Source organism: Myotis lucifugus, unplaced genomic scaffold, assembly GCF_000147115.1.
Source record: "Myotis lucifugus unplaced genomic scaffold, Myoluc2.0 scaffold_493, whole genome shotgun sequence".
NCBI classification, from domain to species: domain Eukaryota; kingdom Metazoa; phylum Chordata; class Mammalia; order Chiroptera; family Vespertilionidae; genus Myotis; species Myotis lucifugus.
The window spans coordinates 42,083-62,825 of NW_005871541.1; the positions used below are offsets into that span (position 1 = coordinate 42,083).

At 56.2% G+C, this 20,743-nt stretch overlaps 1 protein-coding gene across 1 annotated transcript; it reads right to left on the bottom strand.

The window, feature by feature from the left end:
• Positions 1–1,179: 1,179 nt before the first annotated feature.
• ATP1A3 (ATPase Na+/K+ transporting subunit alpha 3) lies at positions 1,180–17,678 on the bottom strand. Its single transcript, XM_023744867.1, has 22 exons — positions 17,556–17,678; positions 17,397–17,456; positions 17,088–17,291; positions 15,961–16,074; positions 15,720–15,854; positions 14,230–14,347; positions 13,841–14,109; positions 11,846–12,044; positions 11,660–11,769; positions 11,445–11,579; positions 9,225–9,417; positions 8,763–8,938; positions 8,541–8,677; positions 8,102–8,252; positions 7,862–8,030; positions 4,581–4,735; positions 4,381–4,504; positions 3,500–3,645; positions 2,828–2,958; positions 2,345–2,446; positions 1,901–1,992; positions 1,180–1,572 (listed from the first exon to the last, which is right to left on the bottom strand). Exons 1-22 carry the CDS (start codon positions 17,583–17,585, stop codon positions 1,544–1,546), a joined length of 2,979 nt encoding a protein of 992 aa, XP_023600635.1. The 5' UTR covers positions 17,586–17,678; the 3' UTR covers positions 1,180–1,543.
• Positions 17,679–20,743: the final 3,065 nt, after the last annotated feature.

Sequence of the window (20,743 nt, forward strand, 5' to 3'; positions counted from 1 at the left end):
TGACAAGGATGTGGAGCAAATGGAACTTTCATGCACTATTGGAATGCAAAATGATGCAAGAGCTTTGGGAAAGGTCTAGCTGTTTCAATTAAAGCTAAACAGAGTCTACACTATGACCAGTCGTCTCACTGCTATGCATGTACCCAATGTGTTAATACTAGAATGTTCCTATTCCTAGCAGCACCAATTACAATAGCCCTCAAAGTGTAAACAACCCGAATGTCTATCAACAGGAGAACAGACGGACACATTTTGTTATAGTCGTGCAGTGGAATACCACGCAGCAGTGAAGAGTGGGCCACCAATTACATGCGACAATGTGGCGTAAGGGATGATGCTCCAACCAACGGAGCCACACCGGCCTGTTGTACAGCGTGGATGTAATTTTTTACACTGTTGAGCTGTGCCTTTAAGATTTGTGCACTTCACTATATGAAAGTTTATCTCAATAAAAAGAGAGAGAGCCCTGGTCAGTGTGGCTTAGTTGGTTGGAGTATCATCCCATACACCGAAAGGTGGCAGGTTCGATTCCCGATCAGGGCACATACCCAAGTTTTGGGTTTGATATTTGGTTGGGGCACTTATGGAAGGCAACCAATTGATGCTTCTCTCTCACACCGATGTTTCTCTCTCTCTCTCTCTCTCTCTCTCTCTCTCTCTCTCTCAAATCAATTTAAAAAGAGAGAAAAAATAGCACAGTGACTTAGAGCTTGGATAGCCTCTACAAATCTCAGATTTGTCTCCTCTCTGCTGTGTGACCTTGAGCAAGTCACTTACCCTCTCTGTGCCTCATACCTGTGAGGATTAAATGTGTTTATATACGTAGAGTGCTTATAAGAGGGTAGAGCACAGAGTGGATGCTCAATGAATCACCACCATCACATCATCACGTTGTCACTGTCATCGCCTCCCTGGGGTCCTGTTCCAATATGAGAGGATCCGGAGTGTGATTCTCTTCCTCTCCCCTGTTCTGATCCATCCCACAATCCCATCGCCCATCGCCTGTCGCCGGTCGAATCCAAGCTACTTGCTTTCACTGTAACCCTGAGATCCTGTGACTCCCAAGCTGGAGCCAGTCCATGTTCCTGGCATTGTGTGACCTCCCCAGCCCCGTGTGCCGGCACAGGGGACGCCTTCCCACCCCCTCTTCCAGCCCAGAAAGCAAGCACAACACACTCGTTTCTCTCTCCCCACTGATGTATTTGATAATTGTCCAGAACCAGAGATGGCATCAGCCAGGGTGGGGGATGCTGAGGGGGAGTAAAAAAGAGCCCAGGGAGGGGGCTGGGAAGTAGAGGTGAGGAGAGGGAGAGGAACAGAGACACAGAAAAGAGAGGAGAGAGGCGGGGACGGGGGGTGGGGGAGGGTGGGGAGAGAAGCCAGCAGAGGGAGAGGGCTGGAGATACTTTGAGGGGGTGGGGCCAAGGTGGGGACCAAGGAGAGAGAGGACCCCTCCCCAGAGAATACAAAATTGGGGGGACTGGAGGGGGCGCTCCTGGGCTTCGGGGGCAGGGAAGAGATGGGTGAGGTGGCGGGGTTGAGGTCAGTAGTAGGTTTCCTTCTCCACCCAACCTGGAGAGGAAAGAAACAGACACAGAGAGAGACAGGCATGGAAAGAAACACCAAGACAGAGAAAAAGAGAGAGAGAGACACACACAGGAAGGAACCAAGAAGGAGAGAGACACACGTGGAAAGACAGAGAGGAGGCCCAGAGAGGCAGGGAGAGAGAAGAGTTGGAAAGGGAAGGGAGAGACGAGGACATAGAAGGGAGGTGGGGAGACAGAGAGTGAGGTTAGCGCCAGACCAGCCGCCGGGGTGCCGCCCCGCCCCGCCCCCGCTGTGCCTGCCTGTTCCCTCAGCCACTCCTCTGCCCCGCCCTTCTGCCCCTGTAGCCCCTCACCCCCGGGGTTCCTGCGCAGGATGAGTTTGCGAATTTCGTCATAGACGAAGATGAGGAAGCTGTAGGGGAAGGCACAGAACCACCAGCTGGGCCTGCGGAGATGGGACAACAGGAGGCGTCAGTGTGGGGCCGAGATGGGGCAGTGGGCAGAGTCCCAGAGGACAGGAGGGGCCACGCTGAGGGGGGTTCTCCCTTGACCCCTCCTGCCCACAAGAAGGGGTGCCTCGGCCATGGCTGCAGGCCGGGCTCTTCCGAGCACCCACTGTGAGGACACCCCACAGTGGAGGGGAGGCTTGGTGGCTGCAGAACAGGGGCTGCAGTGGGGACCCGGAGAAGGGGGTTCCGGGAGACACCGAGAGAGGGGGCCTGTGAGGTGGCCCCCGGGGAGATTCCTGTAGGGTCCTCTGGGCGGCAGGAAGTCCTGGGAGCGTGAGGGGCACTCACTTGAGAGGGTACATGCGAAGGGCCACGTCCATGCCGGGGCAGTAGGACAGGAAGGCAGCGAGGGCCGTCTCCTCAAACAAGCCGAAGATCAGGATCTTGTTCCTGGAGGCACAGGCAGGGCTGGACCAGCAGCCCTAACCCACCCACAGACAGAGGCACCCCCAAGGCAGGCAGAGAGGCCGGCACAGAGACACAGAGAGACAGACAGAAAGAGGCAGAGAGGCAAAAAGGGATCCGGGCAGATGGCCACAATGAAAGATAAAGACAGGAAGGCAGAAACCACGACAGACACACAGGCAGGCAGGTGCGTGAAAAGGTAAAGCAGATCTGGAGAGGGACCCAGGAACACACACACACACACACACACACACACATACACACACACACACACCAGAGATACAGAGATGCAGAGAGAGGGAGAGGGATCAACTGAGAGGCAAAAAACGGAAACAGTGGGAGGGGAGGCAGCCGCGCAGCCCTCACTTCATGCCCTGCTGGAAGACCGAGTTCCTGCGGGTCTTGCAGATGATCAGGTCGGCCCACTGGACGACCACGATGCTCACAAAGAAGGCCGTGTGGCACGTGAACTCCACCACTTTCCTCTGCTCGTACGTCTGCAAGAGCCATGACCAGCATGCAGGACGACAGTCAGTGTGGCTGCGGCCCGGCCCCAGGCTCCCTGTCTGCACCCGGGCAAAGCAGGGACTCTCCCGATGGGGTCCCCCAGCACCTCAGAAAGGTCTCCCCTCTTAGACTCATGCCCCATGGGAAGTCAGGGATGTACTAGGAAGGAGAGGTTAACGGTGACCTCAGTCGTCAGTTGGGGACCAGGGACCATCCCTGGCATCGAGGGGAGTGGGAGGAGGTCGAGGACTCCATGGGCCTCCCGAGGGGACAGACACCAGTGGACTTTGAAGGGACAGACAGCGATGGGAAGAAGGCAGCGAAGGTGTCTCGCCTGGCAGGGCAGAGAGTGTGTGGCCCGTAGACACCAGGCCCTGACAGGCTGGGCCTAGGGCTCCAGAGGCCCTGCGTGTCCAGCAAGGGTCTTCATCTGGACTCTGGGGCAGAAGGGCCATCGTAGGAAGCAGGACAGCTTGCCTGGGGGACGCTGGCTGGGAGCCCCTGCCATGCTGTGGGGCCAGCCCCACTCACCCACTGCTGCCCGTAACTGTCCTCAAGGTCATTGATGGTGCGGTCATCCCAGTTCAACCGGATGCCCACCAGGTTGCCAGGCAAGAAACCATTTTCTGCCAGGATCACAAAGTAGGAGAAGAAGCCTCCGAGAGCTTGGATCATTCCTGAGAGGAGGAGAGAGGGGAGGCGTGGAGAGGCTCGGGTGGGCTGACAGCCAGCCCACGGCACCTCTGGGGCCCCTTGAGACCCCCACCTGGCGGAGGGTGGGCCCCCTCAGTCCTCTTGCTAAACAGCATCCGGGGCTGGGCTCTCAGAGGCCCGTCTGGTGGCGAGCACCTGAGATGGGTCACCTGGGACAGAAGCTCGGGGAGAGGGCTCCCCAGACAGATAACCTGGTGGCCCCTCCCACCTGACGAGGCCCCCTGAACACCAGGACATCCCCGAGGACGCTTGGGCTTGAGTCTTAACCACGTGCAGGAATGACCTCCCCAGGCTTCTGATCACCACCGGGAAGCCTCTGCTTCCTGGAACATCCCAGTGACGGGGAGCTCAGCACACATCACCTCTAGCAGCAGGTTGAGGAGGAGGCAGAAATGCCCTCATAGAGCTCACAGGCTGGTCTCATCCTTCCCATCAGGGAGGTGGGGGAGCAGCCTGGGGCCAACCCTGTTCTGCTACTCAGTGTCCCATGTGCCCCCCGGGTGCACCCCCCTCCAGGCCTGTCCCCCACCGTGGTGACCACCACCCATCTGTAAGCCGCTTCTTCCAGACCTGCAGCACCAAGTCCTACTTGTTCTCCACTCATCCGGCACAAGGTTTCTGGGTGCCCACGTGGGCCAGGCACTGCGCTAGGTCCTGGGCCCACAGCCATAGTCGAGGCAGGGTCCCCAGATCCTCACCGATCTGCCCGTAGGCCATGCTGATGAGCCGCTCGTTAACCAGCTTGTCAGTGCGCGGGTTCCTGGGCTGTCTCTTCATGATGTCACTCTCTGCAGCCTCGTATGCCAATGAGATGGCAGGGACCTGGGCGGGAGAGGCCAGGTGAGCCGGGGAGTGAGGGACCCTGCCCCCAGGGCCCTGGGCGTGGCTGTGGGCTCACCATGTCAGTGCCCAGGTCGATGCAGAGGATGGTGATGGTGCCCAGAGGCAGTGGGATGTTGGCCATGATGAACAGTAGGAAGGGTGTGATCTCAGGGATGTTGCTGGTCAGGGTATAGGCAATGGACTTCTTCAGGTTGTCAAAGATCAGGCGGCCTGTGGCAGGGACAGGTTCAGACCTCAGGTGCTCACACCATCGCACCCTATTCCCTCTGCCTCTTCCCTGCTCAATTCACGGGTCCTTGCTAATCCATCTCCTCACCTGCCCACTGTCCACACAAACGTCCAACCATATTACCCCTGTCCAAACCGTTCTTGAAATACAACCGCTTTGGAAGACGGTTTGGCAGTCTCTAAGGTTAAATCTCCCCTTCTCTATTGACCCAGTAAACCTGCTCTACGCTTCTACCCAAGGGAAATCGGTGCTTCTGTCCACCAAAAGGCAAGTGTGGATGCTCAGCATTGTGTTAGTCATGATAGCAAAAGCCAGAACCGACCCCCATGTCCATCGACAGGGGAGTGGATAAATAAACCAGCCCATCCACACAGTGGAATACCACGCAGCAAGGAAAAGGATCAAGCTGGGTCACACCCAACTCCATGATGAATCTCACAGATGATCCACTGAGTGAAAAAAGCCACACACAAAAGCTTTCATATTGCATGATTCCATTTAGATGAGATTTGCAAGTGATTTATAGAGCCAAAAGTCAAGCTAGTGGTTGTTTCTGGGAGCAGGGATAAGGCTGGAGGGGACCTGATGGAACTCAGGGGGCTGGTGGTTGCACAGATGTGTACATGTGTAAAAGTCATTGAGCTGCCCACCTTACACCTTACTGTACATGTCATAATCCAATAGCCCTGGCTGGTTTGGCTCCGTGGGCAGAGCATCGGCCTGCGGACTGAAGGGTCCCAGGTTCAATTCCGGTCAAAGGCACATGCAGGCTCAATCCCCAGTGTGAGGTGTGCAGGAGGCAGTTGATCAATGATTCTCTCTCATCATTGATATTTTTATCTCTCTCTCCCTCTCAATTCCTCTCTGAAATCAATAAAAATATATTTTAAAAAAATTCAATCAGTACAGTGTATACAAAGTACAAAGAAACTAAAGACGACTCCAGCCAGCCCCTCGCTCCACCATCTCTCATGTGCTGAGAGACAAGAGCAACAAGATATGTTGTGAAGGAACAGGAGCCCTGGCTGGTTTAGCTCAGTGGCTAGAGCGTCGGCCTGCGGACCAAAGGGTCCCAGATTCGATTCCGGTCAAGGGCACGTACCTTGATTGCAAGCTCCTCCCTGCCTGGGCCCTGGTCAGGGCCTGTGCAGGAGGCAACCAATTGATGTGTTTCTCTCACATCGATGTTTCTGTGTTCCCCTATCTCATCCACTCTCCCTAAAAATCAATGGAAAAATATCTGCAGGTGAGGATTAACCAAAAAAAGAAAAGAAAAAGAAAGAAAGGAGGGACCGGAAAGCAGGCTGCAGGCAGGTATGGATGGTTTGATCACCTTTGTGTAACAATAAGACGATTAGGTGTTTACACCTGAAGACGATTAGGTGTTTACACCTGCTATTCCCTTTCCCTCTAATGCAGTGGTTCTCAACCTTGGCTGCACATTAGAATCACCTGGGAATCTTTTTAAAATCCTGATTTCTGGGCCTCATCCTCTGGAAATTCTGTTTCTTTGTTATGGGGTGGGGCCACACACATTTGTAACAAAGAAACAGAATTTCCGGAGGATGAGGCCCAGAAATCAGGATTTTAAAAAGATTCCCAGGTGATTCTAATGTGCAGCCAAGGTTGCGAACCACTGCTCTAATGCATCCACTGCTCTAATGCATGCACTGCTCTCCACAAACTAGCGGTATCTCATCCTAAGACATTTATGGATGAAACAATTACTAAGAGTGTGTAGTGGGGGAGGGGAAATGAAACAAGATCTGAATGAGCTGTAACTGTCCGAGCTGGGTGTCGGCGACAGCGGGGTTCACTATGCTGTTCACTCTGCTTTGGAGATTCCAGGGACTTCCCCTCATGGAAATTAAACTCTGCTGTTGTCACTCCAGAGAGGCCTTGTCCTCCCTCGCTAAGGAGGAAGGAACCCCATTAGCATCTGTCATAGCACCCTACTTTCTTAGCACTTATCGCAATTTGCAGTTATGCATTTATTTGTTGGTGAACTTAAAGCTGTCTCTCCCACAGAGGGACCATGCTCTGCTCACAGCTGTGTCTCCAGCACCCTGCGTGATGCATAAAGTAGGATCCTAGTAAATGTCTGGAAGGCGTGAGCACGCGTGTCCATGCGTGTGTGCATTGCATACGCGCAGATGCACAGGGTTAGCCATGGTGTCCTCTGGGAGGCAGGAGACAAGGGAAAGGGCATTTAATGTGTCACTTCAGGCTCAGCTTTCCTGTTTGAACTCTCCCTTGCACATAATTTTTTACACGGGGGACATTTCCGATGGGGAGAGAGAAGCTGGGAGAAAGGACGCCGCAGCACGAACAGTGATTACTTGTGGGTGGTGAGGTTCCGGGCAGTTCCAACTTCCTTCTTCATGCTTCTCTACATTTTAGATAATTACCATGAGCTACTTTGGTAAAATTAAACATGAACAAGCCCCAGCCTGGCCTGTGCGGCTCAGTTGGCTGAGTGTCCTCCGGGCACCAAAAGGTTGCTGGTTTGCCCACTTGATCCCCAGTAGGGGGTGTGCAGGAGGCAGCCAATCGATGTTGCCCTCACACTGATGTTTCTCCCTCTCTCTTTCTCTCTCTTCCTCTCCTTATAAAAATCATTTTTTAAAAATGAGAACAAGCCCCATCGGTGGCTGTATCAAGACCCGTCAGGAGGTGGGGTCTGGGCTGTGTGGCCTGGGCTCCCAGGGCCCCTGCCTCACACACTCAGCTTCCTCTGCCTGTAGCTCCCTCCCTGGCACTGCCCACGTGGTCCTGGGCGGCTTCCAGGACCCTGACCCCCGATGGGTGAGGGCCTCCTGTGGAACCCTCTGCTCCCGTGGTTGCACTTACAAGGGTTTAAAAACGCTCCTGAATCTTCTCACCAGCCTGGGCCTGCGCTGGGCAACGCCGGGACCCAGGAGGGCATCCTCTCGGTCCTGCCCCCAGGAAGCCCCAACCCCGGGGGGAGGGAGACTGAAAGGAGAAGCCCGGGCTCCTTGGTCACAGTGGGGTTCCGGGGTCTCCTTGCCATGCATCCCTGGCCTAGGCCCCTTCCCCTTCCCCAGCCTCAGGCAGGGACCCCGTGTCCAGGGCCACCGGCCACTCACCCTCCTCCACACCCGTGACGATGGAGGCAAAGTTGTCGTCCAGCAGAATCATGTCGGCCGCCTGCTTGGAGACGTCAGAGCCAGCGATGCCCATGGCCACCCCGATGTCGGCCTTCTTCAGCGCGGGGGAGTCGTTCACGCCGTCCCCAGTCACAGCCACGATGGCCCCCTGCAGGGAGAGAGGGTGAGGAGGCCGCCGAGTCCGGCCCGGCCCCTCCGGAGGAGCCCGGCGCAGCCCACCTGTCTCTGACAGCCCTCCACGATGATGAGCTTCTGCTGGGGGGACGTGCGGGCGAAGACGATCTCCGTGTGGTTCTGCAGGATCTCGTCGATTTGCTCGGAGGTGAAGTCCTTGAGGTCGGTGCCGTGGATCACACAGGCCTTGGCGTCCCTGGGAAGAGCCGGGAGGGGTCAGGACGTGTGGGGAGTGGTGCAGCGACCAATGCGCAGGGAGCCGGCAGGCCAGACCCCCAGACGGGAGAGGCAGAGGACCTGCTCTGAAGCGGAGGCTCAGGGAGGCTGAATGACTTGGTCAAGGTCACACGGCCCGGAGTGCAAAGCTGGGATGTGAGGCTACTCCAGCCCGCAGTCCTCACCGGTGGAGGAGGAACAGGACCAGGGCGCACAGAGGAGGCCCGGCAGGAAGGGGGCCGCCGCCCCCTGGGGAGAAGGTGCTCACCGGGGGTTGACCTGGCTGACGGGAATGTTGAGCCGGGCGGCAATGTCCTCCACAGTCTCGTTGCCCTCGGAGATGATGCCCACACCCTTGGCAATGGCCTTTGCCGTGATGGGGTGATCGCCCGTGACCATGATGACCTGTGGGCATTGTTTGGGGATGGTCCAGCCTCTGCCCTGGCCCCTGGGGCGCCGGCCCTGTCCCCCCAGCGGCCCCGGGCCACACCTTGATGCCTGCGCTGCGGCACTTGCCCACTGCATCCGGGACGGCCGCCCGGGGCGGGTCGATCATGGACATGAGGCCCACGAAGCACAGGTTGTCTGTGGTGAAGTTCACGTCATCACAGTCGAAGGCAAAGCCCTTGGGGAACTGCTCCTCGGGCAGGTAGTAATGGCAGAAACCTGGTGGCAGAGACGGTGCGGGCATGAGGGCTCCCGTCCCGGGCCTCCGGCCTCTTGCCCCACGGCTCCTGGCCTCCAGTCCCAGCAGTCATCCCCAGTGGGCCAGCCAGCCAGCCAACAGTCATCTCCTAAGCTGTCATCCCCTCTCATTCATTCATTCATTCATTCATTCAGGGTGCATTCTGGGAGGCCCTATTCTGAGCCAGCTCTGGGCAGTGTCACCCCGTCCTTACCCCCAGAGAGGACCCCGCCCGCGCCCCAACTCAGCCCCACCCATGCTGCGCACCCAGCACCCGCTCGCCCAGGCCTCCGAGCTCGAGGTAGGCGTTCTGGAAGGCTTCCTTCATCTCCTCGTCCAGGGGCTGCTCCTTGCCCTGAAGCAGGATGGTGGCGCAGCGGTCCAGGATGCGCTCGGGGGCGCCCTTCATCACCAGCAGGTACCGGTTGTCGTTGGGGTCCTCGGTCTCATGGATGGAGAGCTGGGGACAGGGGAGAGGGTGGGAGTGCCTGAGCCTCACCGGGACCTGGAGCTGCCCAAACCGGCAGGGAGAGGACCCCAGCCCCACTGGAGCCGGGGCGCCAGGACAGGCAGCCCCCCCAGAGGTGCTAGCTACACCTCTAGCTGAGATCATTGTTTCTCAGACCCTGCAGAGAGCTCTGCTCTCCCCTGCCAGTTTCTGTCTCTACCGCAGACATTTCTGCCCCTCTGAGTTTCCCACAGAAATACCAGCTGTCCACAGGACGCGTGCCTCTCTCCCTGCCTTGGCCTCCCCTGTCTCCTCATCCCACATCTGGGCCTCCCCACATCTGGTCGGCTCACCTGTGAAATGCACCCAGATTCTGATCTCTTGGCCACCACCACCTCTCACATGGGACATTGCAGCAGCCTCCACACTGAAGCCCCATTCAGCCTTCCCTGCCCCATAGCATTTCTCCCCCACAGCAGACAAGTCCTTTAACAATGTGAGTTAACGGGAAGTGGTGCAGCCACTTTGGAAAACAGTCTGGCAGCTCCCCAAAATGTAGAGTTGCCATGTGACCCAGCCATCCCCTAGCATACCCCTAAGAGACATGCAAACTGCTCCCACCCAAACACTTGTACCGTGAATGTTCGCAGCAGCGTTATTCACAGTAGCCGACAGGAACAAACACACTGTGGCCTATCCATACAATGGAAGATTATTCGGCCATGAAAAGGAATGAAACACTGATCCCTGCTACATGGATAAACCTTGAAAACATTATGCTGCGTGAAAGAAGCCACATACAAAAGGCCATTTATGTGAAAAGTCCAGAACAGGCAAATCCATAGAGACAGGAAGTAGATTAGTGTTGGCCTAGGGCTTGGGGAGGGGGGGGAGGTTGAGGGCAACAGTTAAGGAAAGTGGGGTTTCTTTTTGAGGTGATAAATGTGCTAAAATTGACTGTGTAGATGACAGCACATCCCTGTGAAAATACTAAAAGTACTGAGTTACACGCTTTAAATGGGTGAGCTATGGCATGTGAATTAATCTCTCTAAAGCTGTTTGAAAATGTGAGTCAAGCCCTGGCTGGCGTGGCTCAGTGGTTCAAGCATCGGACTGTGCACCGAAAGGTCGAGGGTTTGATTTCCGGTCAAGGGCAGGTTCTATCCCTGCTCCGGTTGGGGCTCGTGTGAGAGGCAACCAATTGATGCGGCTCTCTCACATCAATGTTTCTCTCTCTCTCTCTTCCCCTCTCCCCCTCCCTCCCTCTCTCTCTTCTGTTTTCTTTAAAAATCAATGGGAAAAAGGAAAACAATATCCTTTGGTGAGGATTAACAAAAAAATATTAAATTAAAGAACATAAGTCAGGTTCCATCTCTCCCCTGCTCAGAGCCCTCCCATGGCTCATGTCCCCAACAGAGTCACACCCAAGACCTCTCCACGGCCCGGAAGGCCTGCCAGGACCTGGCCCAGCATCCACTGCCCTCAGCTCCCACCACATTCCCTGGCTTTCTGCTCTGCCACACTGGCTGCCTGGCTCTTGTTGAAACACGTCAACATACTCCTGCCTCAGGGCCTTTGCACATACTGTGCCCACTGCCTGGGACACTTCCCCTGGCTCCCACCCTCAGCACGATGATCGGCAGAAATATTCCCTACTTCCTTGTGCCTTTGTCATTGTCTGTTTTCTAGCACTAGAGAGTAAGTTCCATGAGAGGGACTCACTGGGTATCTACCCCCAGGATCTAAACCACGTGTGTGACACGCGGTGGCTGCTCAAAAAAAATGTAAATGAACGAAAGAGATCCCCGGCTGGTTCCCACGCTCTGCTGCGGGAAGATCTTCACTCCTCTGCTTCCTGCTCCGGCAGAGACCTCGCTCTCACTCAGCTCTGTTCCTCTCCCCGCCAGGTGGGCACTATCATTCCCATTTTACAGATGGGGAAACCAAGGCTCTGCGAAGGTTAGTAACCTGCCCAAAGCAGGAGGGCAGCAGGGCTGACCGCTAAGGCATCAGAGAGAAAGGGAGGTCCAGGCCGGTACCTGGTATTTGTTGGTGGAGTTAAAGGGGATCTCGGCCACTTTCTTGTTCCGTTCCCGCATCAGCTTCACGGAGCCGGACGACAGCTCGATGCACTTGAGCAGGGCCGACTCCGAGGCATCGCCGGCCACGTCCCTCTGGGGAGAGAGGGCTGTCAGGGCAGAGCAGCAGGGGTGGGCGTGGGCGGGGCCAAAGCCAGGAGGGCAGCCGGACCCACCTTGAGCACAGGGATGTTGTCCTGACCACCCTTGAAGACGGCCCTGTTGCAGAGCCCGGCGATGTGGGACAGGGCCACCCAGGTGTGCGAGCTCTTGTCGAACGAGGTCCCTGGAGGAGGCACGTGTCACAGCTGGGGACGTTTGGGGCCAGGCCCCCTGGGTCCCCGCCTGGACCCCACCCTCACCTGACTGGTCCTCCGTGGTGTCGGCCTCGTGGATCTGGTTGTCAAACCACATGTGGGCAACTGTCATGCGGTTCTGGGTGAGGGTCCCTGTCTTGTCCGAGCAGATGGTGGACGTGGAGCCCAGGGTCTCTACAGCCTCCAGGTTTTTCACAAGGCAGTTCTTCCGGGCCATGCGCTTGGCAGTCAGTGTCAGGCACACCTGCGGGTGCACAGGGACAGGCAAGGTACAGGCAGAGGCAGGCGGCAGGATTGCACCAGCAACACGAGCGCCAGCCACCCAACTGCCTCGCCCAGGGAGAAAGGTGTCACCCAGCAATTCCACCCCAAGGCACAAACCAAAAGAAAAATGTGTCTCAAAAGACATGTACTGGAATGTCCACAGCAGCAGCACTTACAATAGTTTCAAAATGAAAACAACCCCAATGCCCACTAACAGCAGGAGGGACAAATAAATTGTGGAATAAAGATGGAATATTATATAACAATGAAAAAGAGCAAGCTACTGTTGCAGGCAACTGCATGGATAAATTTCAAAAATATGATGTTCAGCCGTAGCCTTTTTGTTCAGTGGATAGAGCATCATCCTGCAGACGGAAGGGTCCCAGGTTCGATTCTGGTCAAGGGCATATTCCCAGGTTGCAGGCTCGATCCCCAGTAGGAGGTGTGCAGGAGGCAGCCGATCAATGATTCTCTCTCATTAATGTCTCTCTCTCTCTCTCCCTCTCTGAAATCAATAAAAATATATTTAAAAAGTACCAGGATGTTCAGCAAAAAAAAGAACCAGAAACAAGAATTGACACTGAATATTCCAATTGACCAGAAGCAGGAAAGCTGTGCCTCAGCAGGGCCCGCGTAGGGGTTTCCCTGGGGGTGGACGCAGGGGCTGGGTGAGGTCTTGAAGGGGATTCTGGGGACCTTGAGCTGGTGCAGCTGACATGAGTGTTCCATTTGCCCTGATGCTCAGTCTGTACATTATCATGTGCAACCCCATGTGTGTGTATTCGGTGTCTGTGAACAGCCTTTGGCCAAGAGTAGCTTCAAATACGGTGAAGTGGGAAACTCTGCCTGCTAATATCCTATATAATAAAGAGCTACTATGCTAATTAGACCGAACAGCAGAATGACCGTCTGGACAAAGCCGAGGCTGCCAGGGCCGGCTGGGGCTGCGAGGGGTTGTGAGAGCCAATCCCCTTTGCACGAATTTCGTGCATCGGGCCTCTAGTATTAACTAAAAGGATCAAGAGGCAGACGAGTCTTCCTAGGACCGTCCCTTCGACGTGCGTGAAAACTTCTAACACACTGCAACGTGCCCACGCCTGTGGGAGGAGCGCAGAGAGCGGACTTCCGTAAGGGGGCTGGCCGCTGAGCGGAGGAAAGGGGACTGTTATCTTATTTTTAAACTACTTTAATGTCTTTTTTATTTTTTTAAATATATTTTTTATTGATTTCAGAGAAGAAGAGAGCGGGAGAGAAACAGAATCCTCAATGATGAGAGAGATGATCGTTGATCGGCTGCCTCTTGCACACCCCTTACTGGGGATCGAGCCTGAAACCCGGGCATGTGCCCTTGACTGGAATCGAACCTGGGACCCTTCAGGCTGCAGGCCGACACTCTATCCACTGAGCCAAACCAGCTAGGGCTTTAATGTCTTTTTTAGATTTCTACCACTATCACTACGGTGTACTTCTTAAATTTGTGAGTTAACTTTAAAAAGATAGACTTGTTAGTCCTTTATGCCTTATAGTGTTTCTCAAGATTTTTTGTTTGTTTGTTTGTTTTGTTAATGAGGTTCTCTGAGTCCCAGGACCCTCCTCATTCAAGATCTAGGAGGCTCAGCCTGAAATACCCAAGTTGCCCTTATCAAGAACATTGAAATCCACACCCCAGCCCCTCCTCCCTCAGACCCAGTAGTATAGGGTCCTCCTCCCCCAGACCCAGGGGTCTGGACCCCCAGCCCTCCCTCCCTCAAACCCACTGTAAAGTCCAGGCCTTACAGTGACCGTGGCCAGCAGGCCCTCTGGGACATTGGCCACGATGATGCCGATGAGGAAGATGACAGCCTCGAGCCAGCTGTACCCAAGAATGAGGGAGAGGACGAAGAAGGAGACGCCCAGGAAGACGGCCACGCCAGTGATGAGCTGGATGAAGTGCTCGATCTCGATGGCGATGGGTGTCTTGCCCACCTCCAGCCCTGAGGCCAGGGTGGCGATGCGGCCCATGACAGTGCGGTCCCCTGTGGCCACCACCACGCCCCGAGCCGTGCCTGTGGGGCCACAGGGGATTAGGCTGAGTTGTGGGGAGGAGCTCCGTGAGGTTCAGGGGGACCTGAGCCTGTCTGGACCAGCCCTGCCCAACCTGGTGCCCCCACCGCACCCCACCGCACCTTCCACACAGTTGGTGGAAAAGAAGGTGATGTTCCGAGTCTCCAAGGGGTTGTCGTGTGTGCAGTCCGGAGAGCGGGTCTGGGGTTCGGACTCGCCGGTCAGGGAGGAGTTATCCACCTGGGGGTGGGTGCGGAGGAGAGAGGGCTTAGCCCGGGGCCTGGGATCAGGGGCTGTTTGTCCACAGGAGACTGGGCCTGAAGTCTGTGTCCCTTGAGGTCACAGCTAGAAGCCTGGGTGGGTGGGTGGGTGGTGAGTGATGTTTGAAAGGCCAGAGGTTGGGCTCCTGCAGATGGATGGAGAGGGTACAGGGCTTCTGCCAAAGTCTCAGGCACCTATGGGTCTGCGGGGTGGGGACAGGAGCCTAGACCAAGCATGTCAAACTCATGGCCCACAGGCCACATGCAGCCCACAACGAATATTTTTGTGGCCTGGCCAATATAATGGTATGTAAGAAACGTTTTAATAAAAATTTCGTAACTTGATTTTTACAATATCCTGTTATACATAATTATTAATTAAGAACTACAACGCTCGCTAATGACTGATTACTATAAATCATGTTGCATTCACTTCCCTTATGTGCCTTACGTGCAGGCGCACCATTTCTCTCCACCAATACTAGCAGCAAATATTTTAGCAGCCGATGGCCACGTCATTAGCCTTGGACTGACTTGTTTGGTGTGCGCAACAGGAAATATTTTGCTTTCGGAGAACAAGAAAAATAGGTTTGTTTGTGTTACGCTTATTAATTTGTGCAGTTATTCAGTGTCTGCTAAGTTCATGTTCAAGAAAAAATATTAATTTTTATTAAAATGTTCTATTATTTTATGTTAACGATTACTCATTTATTTCAGCCCTTTATATTCAGCATGTCTCTATCGAAATAAACATACGTTTCTATGAAAATAGAAGCTTTTGTTTTTTTGCACCCCACATAAACTTAAACCCTGTTTATTTGGCCCATGTTAGCCTTTGAATTTGACATGCTTGGCCTAGACTCCTGGGTCTGAGGGAGGAGGGCTGGGGGCCTGGACTCCTGGGTCTGAGGGAGGAGGGCTGGGGGCCTGGACTCCTGGGTCTGAGGGAGGAGGGGTGGGGGCCTGGACTCCTGGGTCTGAGGGAGGAGGGGTTGGGAGCTGGACTCCTGCTAGGTGTGAGGGAGGAGGGGCTGGGGTCTGGACTCCTGGGTCTGAGGGAGGAGGGGCTGGGGGCTTGGACTCCTGGGTCTGAGGGAGGAGGGGCTGGGGGCCTGGACTCCTGGGTCTGAGGGAGGAGGGGCTGGGGGCCTGGACTCCTGGGTCTGAGGGAGGAGGGGCTGGGGGCCTGGACTCCTGGGTCTGAGGGAGGAGGGGCTGGGGGCCTGGACTCCTGGGTCTGAGGGAGGAGGGGCTGGGGGCCTGGACTCCTGGGTCTGAGGGAGGAGGGGCTGGGGGCCTGGACTCCTGGCCACTCCAGGAAGAGCAGAGCTGGGCCCCAGGCCCAGGCCCACCTTGCAGCCGTGGGCTGAGATAATCCGCAGGTCTGCTGGGACTCGGTCTCCACCCTTGATCTCCACCAGGTCCCCGACCACCACCTCCTCAGCATTCACCTGCATCTTCTCACCTTCCCGGATCACGAGGGCTTGCTGGGAGGGATGGAAAGGAGTCACCTCCCGGACTCTCCCTGCGGTCACTTGGCAGGGCGCCCACCACCTGTCCCCTCCCCCTTTGGCCTTTCCTGGGCACCCGCACCTGGGGAACCATGTTCTTGAAGGACTCCATGATCTTGGAGCTCTTGGCCTCCTGGTAGTAGGAGAAGCAGCCGGTGATGATGACCACGGCCGCCAGCACGATGCCCAGGTAGAGCTGCGGGGAGATGCAGGGTCACACTGGCCGAGCCCTCCCCAGCCCCCCCGGAGTTTGTGGAATCTGGGAAGGGAGCTGTGTGTCAATGGGGGTTTGTAATTGTGGGTCTGACCCCAGGGCTGTGTCCATGTAAAGGTCTGTGTGTCAGTCTCTCTTGTCTGTGAGTCTGTCTGCCTATCATGTGTGAGTCCCTCTTTCTGAGCATGAGTGTTTGGGTGTCTGGGTCTGTCCATCTCTCTGTCTGCCTTCTGTCTGTGTTAGAGGATCTGGGGTGTGCTAGTGTCTGTCCCTGTGTCTGTCTGTTTAGGTCAGTGTGTATGTCTGACTGTCTGCATGCCTGGCTTTAAATTTATGGGACTGTGTTTGAGTCTCTGTGTGTGAACCTTTGTCTCTGTCTGTTGGTCTCGCTTCCTGTTTGGGTTTAATTTCTGAGAATACTGTGCGTTTGTGCCTGATCCTCATGTTTGTCTGCTTGCAACGCTGTGTGTTCGAGTTCCTGTGACTATTTCCATCAGCCTGTCTGTACCCGTGTGCCTGAACTAGGTGGCTGCGTGGCTGTACCCAAGTGTGACTGCATTGACTGCGCATGTGTATCTGTGCGTGTGTGTGCAGGCAAGAATCTATATGTAATCAGTGCGTGGGCCTGTGTTCATGGGCATGTCATGTGTCCCTGTGTTGGTAGTTGGGCCCTGACAGCCCCGTAGTTGGGTTTGCCTGGGTCTCTACATGAGCAAGCTCTCTCTTTGGGCTCTTTCAGGCCACAGCCCCTGGTGGTGCCTGCCCCCGAGGCCACTGAGATCACACAGACTGGGACGGAGCCCGGCTTACGTGTCCTGCTGTGTGATCTTGGGTAAGTGACTTGGCCTGTCTGAGGCTGTTTCCCTTGTCCCTTCTCCAGTTCTTTCATGGGATGATTGTGAAAGGCAGAGGAGGAAAGGGAGGGGAGTGGGCTCTGAAAAGTCTACGGGGACAGGGAGAAGCGCCTTGTGCAGAGCAGGGTGGAGGGCACTCACGTTGTCCCCAGAGGGGTCGTCCTCGGTGCCCGCCTGGATGCCGTAGGCCAGGAAGCAGAGGATGGCCCCGATCCACAGCAGGATAGAGAAGCCCCCGAAGAGCTGGCGGCAGAACTTGACCCACTCGGGGGTGGTGGGCGGCGGCGTGAGCGCATTAGGCCCGTCCCGGGCCAGGATCTCCTGGGCTTTGCTGTGGGTCAGACCCTGGGGGCACAGGACTCACACAGAACCTTCCCCGAGCAGCCCAGGCACCCCAGCACTCCACGTGCACCCCAGGACCCGGCCCGGCCCACACCCAGGCCCGCGCACCTGCACGCAGTCCGTGTTGTACTTCCGGCAGACCTCCTCCACCGACATCTTGTGCTCTGTCTGAGGAACGGGGGTTTGAGGGGAGGCATGTGAGTGTGGGGCCCAGGGCTGGGGTGGGGCCTGTCTGGGACCCGGTGCGGTGCCAAGGGCGGGGCTTACCATGGCCACCTCCTTCTTGAGGTCCTCCATGTCCCGGCGCTCCTTGGCGGCCTTGCTCTTCTTGGGCGAGCTCTTGTCATCTTTCTTGTCCTGCGAGGTGGCGACACGATAGCTGTCAGAGCCACCAGACTGCGGGCGAGAAGGGGTTACGGGGGCACCGGTCCTCCGAGCCACTCTCCCCTGCCCTGTGTCTCTCAGCCTGTGTCTCTGGGTGGGATTCCCTCTGGCTCTGGGTGTCTCTCAAACTTGTGAGTCTCATCTCTGCCAAATGGCCCCACCGCCTCTGGCTCCACGTGCTGCTGGGGGTCTGTCCCTGAGGGTCTCCATCGGGGTGTCTGCACGTCTCTCTGTTTCTGCGCCCAGGTCTGCAGTCACTCCCTTCTGTCTCTATGTGTCTTTTTACTTCTGTGTGTCTCCTCTGTCTCCTTCTCCCCCTCCCCAGGCCTGTCCAACCTTCCAAGTGTCTGTGTCTTGTGTCTGTCTGCCTCTCTCTTGTTTGTTGGGGTCTCTGTTTATGCCTCTCTATCTTGTTCTGTTTTGTCTCCCCCTGTCTCCTTCTACCTCTGCATCTCTGTGGCTATTTCTATCCCTGATCTCTCGCCCTCCTCACTTAATGCTGTCTGCCTGTGTCTCTCTCTGTCTCTGAGTCTCGCTGCCTGTGTCTCTCTATGACTTTTGTTTCCCTCTGCTCTCCAGCTCTTTATGTCTCTCTGTCTCTCACACAATGTCTGTCTCCATCTCTTGAACCATCTCTGTCTGCTGAGTCCAGCTGAGTCTGTCCCTCTGGGTTCCTTCTCCAGACCCAGGAGTCCAGGCCCCCAGCCTGGGATCTCAGCCTCTCTAAGTGTCAGTATTTTCTGTCTTTGCATCTTTCCGCATCCTTATCTCTGCCCCTCTCGGTCTTGTGTCTGCCTTCATCTCTCAATCTGCCTCTGCTCTGTGAGGCTCGGTGAGTTTCTCCCTAACTGTCTCTCACTGTCTCACTCTGCAGTCTTCCTCTCTGTGTCTGTCTGTCTCTGCACCCAGCTTGGCATCTGTCCCTCCCGCTCCAGCTCTCATGTATGTTGCTCGCCCTGCTCTTCTCCTCCGGTCTCTTACCCTGGGCCTCACTCCCCCGCCCCACGGATGTTTCAGTCTCTGTCTCTCAGAGGACCCAGCACATCTTGGGAGCCAGCCAGCCTGAGGGCTTTGATTGACAAGCTGTGGGTCCCTGCCACTCTCCTGTGGACAGGTTGGACAGGGGTGGACACAGTCAGGTCTCTGGAGGACAGAGTGGGAGCTGGCTGGGATTAGGGGTGCACAAGAGCAAGAGGCAGAAGCCCCAGGCCTGGCTTGACTGGATGCGGTGAGGGCGAGTGACCGAAGTCCCAGTCTGGCAGCCTGGGCAGATGGGGCAGGCAGTGTCCTGGGATGGTGGCGGGAGGGGTGGGGAGAGGCCGAGTGCTGGTGGAGGGCTGCTGACAGATCCCATGGGCCCATGGCCAGGCCAGGATCCCAGGCTCAGCGAGGCTCAGAGATAATCTCCTCGTGACCTTGCAGAGGGCTGAGCTGCCTGCTGTCTGCCCCCAGACCCGAGGCTGAGCTTGGGGGGCTACTGGGCAGGGCTGCAGCCTAGAGCTTCTAGGACAGAACAGGGGGTGGGAGGGAGGGTTGGCCCTGGGCCAGCCCTGCAGCAGCATTGCGCCTGACACCGCGCACAGAGGCTTGGGGACAGTGAGGACACTCCTTCAGCCTCAGTCCCAGGAGGGGTCTCAGCCTCTGCAGAGAAGTAGACCCATGGAGGAGAGATGTGGAGATATAAGCTCCTGGGGTCAGGGTAGAGATATGAAGGGGGAGGCAGGAGAGGAAAGATGGGGGCCTGGCTGGAGTCGGGAAGAAAGCCAGCTGTGCATCCCTGAAGCCTTAGGGGAGGCTGGGAGCTGATGCTCTGGTCCCTGTGAGGCCTAGGAGTGGGACCTGGACCCTGGGTCTACTAGAGGAGGGGCTGGGACCTGGACCCCTGGGTCTGAGGGAGGAGGGGCTGGGGGCCTGGACTCCTGGGTCTGAGGGAGGAGGAGCTGGGGACCTGGACTGCTGGGTCTGAGGGAGGAGGAGCTGGGGGCCTGGACTCCTGGGTCTGAGGGAGGAGGGGCTGGGGCCTGGACCCTTGGGTCTGAGGGAGGAGGGCTTGGGGGCCTGAACCCCTGGGTCTGAGGGAGGAAGGGCTGGGGGCCTGGACCCTAGTCTGAGAGAGGGGGCTGGGCGACCTTGGCTCTTGCTTGCCCTTGCCATGACCAGACTCCCTTGGGGACAGGCTTCCATCTGTTGGAGGGGGAGCTGAGACTTTCCCAGTGAAGGCAGGAGGCCCAGAGGGGTGCACTGCAGGGCGGGAGCACCTTCAAGAGTGGGGGGCGCGCCTGTCTCGCTGCAGTCTGCCTATGTGGCTCCTTGCCATTTTCTGTGCTGTCCGCCTCCCTGATGCCCTCAGCTCACACAGTCTCGGTACCTGGCCAGCCCATCCCTCCCCCCTCAGGGTATCTGTGCATCATCTTTGGGCATCTCTCCCTCCACCTCCCCTATTGCCTTCTGTCTCCTCCTCCCACTCGGGCTAACTCAGGTTGTATCTGGAGAGCACGTGTGTCCTTGGGTCACCTCTCTCAGCCTGTTTCTCTCCTTGTCTCTCTATGGCTTACTAGGTCTCTCTGCCCGTGTCTCTTTCTTTATCTCTTTCTCCCTGTCTCTTTTGGAGTATCTCTTTGTCCCTGCATTTTTCTCCATCTTTCCATGTCTCTGTCTCTGCTTCCATGTCTAAAGCACCTCACTTCTCTTCTTGTCCCCACTTCTTTTCCTAAGTTCCCCCCAACCCTCCTGCACGCTCCGCCGACCCCTTCCCCCAATTAGTGACGCTGGAAGAAGATTCAAATACAGACACCCCTTTATCTGCCATGTCAATGTAGACTATCAGTATTGTCTCGGTTTAAGGACAATGGCTTTAATCTCATTGGTTAGATCAGTGAATAAAGCTGAGGGTAAGGCGATGAGAAGGCCAGGACTTTCAGCTAGCCGGGCATACCGGCACAAAAGACTGCCCTAATCCGCCCTATGGCCAAGCCCCCTATGCTATGCGTAAGCGGAAAATCGTCACAGCGCCTCCTTTGCCAGAAAGGGTAAGAGCCCTGGAGATAAGTGAAATGTGCCTTAATTGACGA

Bases quoted from the DNA above. Each gene is read 5' to 3' on its own strand.
- ATP1A3 (XM_023744867.1), bottom strand. From the start codon at position 17,585: ATGGAGGACCTCAAGAAGGAGGTGGCCATG. The intron at 15,855-15,960 runs GTGCGGGTGCCC...CATCCCTCCCAG, and splicing joins TCAAGAACATGGTTCCCCAG to CAAGCCCTCGTGATCCGGGA. The intron at 2,447-2,827 runs GTGAGGGCTGCG...CTGTGCCTCCAG, and splicing joins GTCTTCCAGCAGGGCATGAA to GAACAAGATCCTGATCTTCG.